The sequence below is a fragment of the Oratosquilla oratoria genome, chromosome 21 (genome assembly GCF_046742065.1).
Source record: "Oratosquilla oratoria isolate Oo_2021 chromosome 21, ASM4674206v1, whole genome shotgun sequence".
In the NCBI taxonomy this organism is placed as follows: Eukaryota; Metazoa; Arthropoda; class Malacostraca; order Stomatopoda; family Squillidae; genus Oratosquilla; species Oratosquilla oratoria.
In genome coordinates, this window is record NC_134797.1 from 5,364,308 (window position 1) to 5,371,103 (window position 6,796).

Genomic DNA, 6,796 nt, shown 5'->3' on the forward strand with positions numbered 1-6,796 from the left:
ACCCACACACACACACACCCAACCACGTAAGTTCCCTCCACAACCCACACCACATACACACCCACGCACACACACCCCCACAGACACACACACACTGCGACCTATCGCGCACACACACACACGCACAGCAATACACACACACACACACACACACAGCGCACACACACGCACACGCACACACACACGACACACACACACAACACACACACACCCAACACACGACACACACCACCACACAACAACACACAAAATCACGCACACACAAGTGAGTCCCCCCGCAACCGCACGCACACACACACACACACACCACACACACACACGCCTAGAAGTCCACACACACACACACACACACACACACACACACACACACGACTACAGCACCACACACACACACAAACATCACACACCCACACACTCACACCCACACACACACACATACCGACACACACACACACACACACAATCCATCATCAGACACACACACACACACACACCACACACATACAACGCACACACACACCAAACCAACACACCAACACACACAACACACGCCCGACACACACCAACCCCGCCCACTCCCCCCACCCCCCAGCGCACCCCCCCCACCCCCACCCCCCGCACCCCCGACCAGGCGCGCAGTTACACAGACACACACACACACACACAAGCACACACACACACACAGACACACCCACACACACACACACACAACACACACCAACACACATCACGACATACTCGCACACACACACACACACACACACACACACACACACACAGCCCACACACACACACAAGTCCCCCCCCACAACCCCACGACCCCCCCACAAAGATAACACACACGAACACACCCCACACATCACTATACCCGGTGTGCTATTAAGCTGGGTATGAACCGAGCCGCCTGTGTAGTCGGTAACGACCTAACGTAAACAAGGCCGGGAGTCGCCGTACCACACACACACACACACACACACACACACACACACACACACAACACTAAAACACACACACACCTACACGCACACTACACACACACACACACACACACACACACACACACACACACACAGCCCCCCACACACAGCACACACACACACACGACACCACACACATATCACCGCACACCCACAACATACACAACATATGCTCAACCACCACACACGCACCGAGACACACACACAAACCACACATACCCACACTATACCACCCCACACCCCCACACGACCTCGGTGGTGCGGTTGGGTAGAGTTTTGGGGATGATTCCTATTTACCCCTCCCCGACTGTCACTAAGAGGCGGGCCCAGAGTTCGAATTCCTGGCAGCCACCCGGCTGAAATAAATTCAGTATCGCACCCTTTGGCTGCGCGGCTTTCCGAGTACGTTAACTTCAAACTCTCGTGGCGGGGATTTTTGGTGGTATGTGGTGCGTGTAAGCGTTCACAGCATTACCTATCGATCTGTCATTATCCGACCTCTGAGCTTCTCGTCCTCCAGGAGTGAAAATCATGCTGTCCGATCACGAAGATCACATCACGTTGATCCAAAGACCAAAGGTGAAATACGCATACCAGACCACACACACATTCACGACACACGACACGCACACAGGCACACACGACACACATCCACGAGCAGACAGACACACGACACACACACACACACACACACACACACACACACACACACACACCTACACACACACCCGCACACACACACACACACACACACACACACACACACACAGCCACACACACAACGCTCACTACACACACACACACACACACACACACACACACACACACACACACACGACACACACACACGACACGACCCGCACACACAGCACACACACACATCACGCAGCCCAATCCGGCACACAAACACACACACACGACAACGCACACCCACACACACACACACACACACACACACACACACTACACACACACACACACACGAACACACACACACACACACACAAAAACGCACCCGCCCACACCCACACTCACGCACACACACACACACACACAACACACACATACACACACATAACACACTACATGTACACACACACCGGGCACATACCAACCAACACACATACACACACACACCTATCTCGATATTGACGGTTGGTAGAGTCCCCGACTGTCCACACTAAGGCGGCCCCGGAGTTCGAATCCTGCCAAGGGCTGAAATAATTTTAGTATCGGCTGGCGTTACCAAGTCGGTTACTTTAACTCTCCGTGGGCCGGGGAAGTTTTGGGGGTATGTGTGCGTGTAAGGTCCAACTGACAGACATTACCTATCGATCTGTCATAACAGCATCCCGAGGAGCTCATTGAGCTCCTCCTTCCTTCCGGGAAGGGGAAATGGCTGTCGATCAATCGAGGTGTCATTCACGTGATCGAAAAGACCAAAGGTGAAATACGTAATACACACACACACACACACAACACCGCACACACAACACACACACACACACACACACATCCCCACACGCCACACAAGAACACCACAACCCACACCACTAACACGCACATCACCAATACACCAAACCACAAATACTCAAACACCACATCCCACACCCGACGACGAATCACACACACAACACCACACACACACATACATCACAATAATACTCAGCAACCACCCACACACAGCACACACACAACAACACACACTACAACCAAACACGAGCCCTTACACACCCCAAAACCCACATACACACACAACAGCACAACACACCCACCACACACGCACCCCAACACAACACACACACATGTACAAGACCACACACACACACACAACAAAACCTGTACACAACATAAATACGCCACATACACACACACACCGACTCGGTGGCGAAGGGTTGGTGAAGAGTCCCCCCCGACTAGTCACTAAAGGTGGCCCGAGTTCAGGAATCCTGCCCAGGGCTGGAACATAATTTCAGTATCGCTGCGTTTTTTCGGAGTCGTTAAGCCTACAAACTCCTCGTGGGCGGGGAATTGGGGGTATATGTGCGTGTAAAGGTCACAGCTTTACCTATCGATAATTCATAACGGACAGAGCCGGTCGCTCCGCCCGCTCACGTCTCTCTCTGGCGAAGCTCTGACCCTCTCTCACCTCACGTGTGGAGGGACCATAGCTATGTCGATTCCCAACGAGAGCATCACGTGATCCAAAGACAAAGGTGAAATACGCATCATACACACACACAACAGCCCGCAACAAACCCCACGCACACACGAGAAACGCAACACACCGCACCAAAAACCCACACAACCACACACCAACCAGCACCCCCGCCCCAAACCAAATACTGAACGCAACACACCCACCCAAGACCACGACGCCGCACACACGACACAAACACTACAAAACACAAACACACACATCCACCACACCACACACACACCAACAAACAAATACTTCAACACTCCAACACACACAGCCCCACCCGCACAATACCCCCACACAAATACAACCACACACAGAGACCATCACACACCCTACTGCCACGCACGCACGCACATCACACACACCACAATTACACACACACACACACACACACACACACAACACCCCACACAGCACCAACAAGCACAAAAAGAAACATCCCCCACCACATACACACCCCAACATGTACTCACACTTACACCAACACGACAAATCGAATGGGCGGCGTGTTATGGATAGGAGGATCCTCGACTTGTCACTAAAAAGGCGTGGGCCCGTGTTCGAATCCTGCCCAGGGGGCTGAAAATAATTTTTCAGTATCGCTGCGTTTCGAGTCGTTAACTTTTACAACTTACATAACAACATCAACTGTATTCACAACTCGAGGGCGTGGAGTTGGGGGTATGAGTGCGTGTAAGGTCACGAAGCAAATTACCTAACCGATACTGTCATACCAAAAGCTCTGAAACTCACTCTCTTTCCGGGAGGGGAAATAGTCTGTCGACTCAACGAGTGCATCACGTGATCCCAAAGACAAAGGTGAAATACACATACAGACACACACACACACACACACAAAAACACACACACACAGACACACTACACAGATACGCCACCGCCCCACGCACTTTGAATAATTGACTTAAAGGAGTTCGGAAAATGAAGAATTGAACGTAAGGAAATTTTTCTTTTTCTTCCCTGAATATTTTTTAAATAGCAAAAACTACCCAACTTGTCCGCGAACCATCCTCCTCCTACTCTTCTCTTCAGTCCTCCGCAAAAGACCACACCTTGCCAATCCCACTCTATGTTTTTTGGAAAGGGGACCTCCACCGTTAAACCATCATAATTAAAAAATAAATTTTATGACCTCGCCTGCTAAGGAGACCAGGCCCTGACAACGCTAACGATCCTCTCTCATTCCCCTATAACTCTCCCTTACTGCCTCCTCCCTCCTCCTCCTCCTTCTCCTCCTCTTCCTCCTTGCTTTCCTCCTCCTCTCCTCCCACCGCCTCCTCCTCCTCCTTCTCCTCTTCTCCTTCCTCCTCTTCCTCTTCCTCCCTCCTCCCTCCTCCTCCTCCTCTCTCTCCACACTCCTCCTCTTCCCCCTCTTACCCCCCCCTCCTCCTCCTCCTCCCTCCTGCCTCCTCTTTTCCCTCTTCCTCTTCCTCCTTCCTCCTCCTCCTCCCTCCTCCTCCTCCTCCCCTCCTCCACTTTCCTCCACCTCCCTCCTCCTCCCCTCCCGACATCCGCTGGCCTCCTCCTCCCCGCTCCCTCCCTCCCTCGTCCTTCGGTCCTTCTACACCTTTTTTTTTGCTTCTCCACTTGTATTCTTTTTCTTCTCATTCTCTTCGCCTCCCCTTTTCCTTCTCCTCACTGACTCTTTTTTCCTCCATTTTTTTTCTCGCTCTCTAAGTTTTCTCTCTCTACTCTCAATTTACTCTTTTCCATTCTTCTTCTCTTTTTCTACTCTCTCCTTTCCTTTCTCCATCTTCTTTCCCCTTTCCATTTCCCATTCCCCACCTCCATCATCTACATTCCTTCCTCTTTTTATAATTACATATTCCTTTGCTTTCCTTCAGCCCCTTTCTGCTTCTCTTGTCGCTCCGCACGCGGGCTTTTTCCACTGAAGTAAAACGCAGCACGCCGTCAACTTCCCTCAGAGGAAACATAAAAAAAATCAAAACATGAAATTATGAGCTGCAAAGTGTCGAGGTTCGAGAGTTCTCACTACCTGGTACAATGATCCCCAATAATCTAACACCCCTACGGACCAGAGTCACGAAGCCGTTTTTCATTATAAAGGAATAAATTTCATTAATGACAAAAAAATTATTATCACGTTTAACCTTTTATTATCTTCCTCATCTTAAGTTCCATGTTTCTTCGGAATAATAAGGTTACAAAGGACAGAAAGAGGCCGCTAATTGTTATTTTTATCTTTTATATTTCTAACTAATCATTTATTTGTCAAATTATCTTTAATTATAATTAATAAGCAAATAAATCAATAATTATTGATTTCTTTCTTCTTATCTAAGTCCCACTATCTAAAAGTTGCCCTGGTTTTTCTGTAAAATAATATAGTACGGACAGCAAATTAGTAGTCGACTTAATTCCTCGAGAACTAGAATTAACTTCCAGGCTGGTGAATTTTATAGAGCCAATAGCTGGATCGGCAAGACTAAGAATGGCTTTGTGATTTCAACGAATCCGGTTCGATTCCCGAAACACATCGGTACCTGAATTAATTTGAGATATATATATATATATATATATATATATATACACTTAAACTTCTATTCATATACATCCGTTCAGACATTTATCTATTCGTTTGTTTAATTATATCTGCTCATCATTTTTTTCTTATGATTTTTTCATTTTAACTATGAACCCCTAATTTTTCATTTCAATAATTATCCTTTGATAGTTATATTAACCATGTCAAGATCCCAAGGGAGGTATAAAGGTCCATCCCTGCAGAAACGAAAACTCTCAGGTGGAGATTCTAACTCAAGAAATATTAATAAGAATATGGCCAAGTATGCTGGACCACATCAAATCTGAAGATTTTTATTTTCTTTAACAGGTCAGGACAGGACGATTAGCAAAGAATTCGAGAGATGAAAGATAAAAACAAAAATCAGATACTGAGGAGTTTTCTTAGAAGAAAAATTTGAGACTTAGCGAACAAGAAGTAAAAATAATTGGTTACGAAGGAATTCCCATAAAGATTACGAAAAAAGTAAAAATGAAAAAGAAAGTAAAATAAAGAAAATAAAAGAAAAACAAAATAGAATAAAGTTAAACGATCAAGAAAAAAAGGAAAAATATAAAAATAAAACGAAGTATAACTATAAAAAAATATGAAAATAGAATTAAATAAAATTAACACAAATGAAAAGAAATTAATAAGATAGGAAAAACAAATGTCGAAATATACATTTTGGCTTTTTGTTCAGAAGACACAATAGATACTATAAAACTATCCAAAGATATTTAATCTAGCAAAAAGGCGGTCACCCACCTGGTAAATCAAATGAATATATTTTTCGTAGCCTCCTAATCTTTGTGATATACATAATCACACCAGATATACAAACATACTTATTCAAAAATAACATACATACAATACAATACAATACATGCATACATACATACCTGCACACATATTTACGTACATACATATCATACATACATTACATACATACATACATAACATACATACATACATACCAACATATACACCAACATGCATAGCATACAACATGCATACATACATGGATACATACATACATACATATATACATTTGCATTCATAAACAGACAAATG

The 6,796-nt window shown here is 46.0% G+C and overlaps 1 protein-coding gene across 1 annotated transcript in view; it reads right to left on the reverse strand.

The window, feature by feature from the left end:
• Positions 1-6,448: 6,448 nt before the first annotated feature.
• LOC143036994 (uncharacterized) overlaps positions 6,449-6,796 on the reverse strand; it is a 4,284-nt gene continuing 3,936 nt past the window's right edge. The window contains exon 3 of the mRNA XM_076205099.1: positions 6,449-6,530. Within this exon, the coding sequence (XP_076061214.1) occupies positions 6,449-6,530 (82 nt within the window). The remainder of the gene's footprint in view (positions 6,531-6,796) is intronic.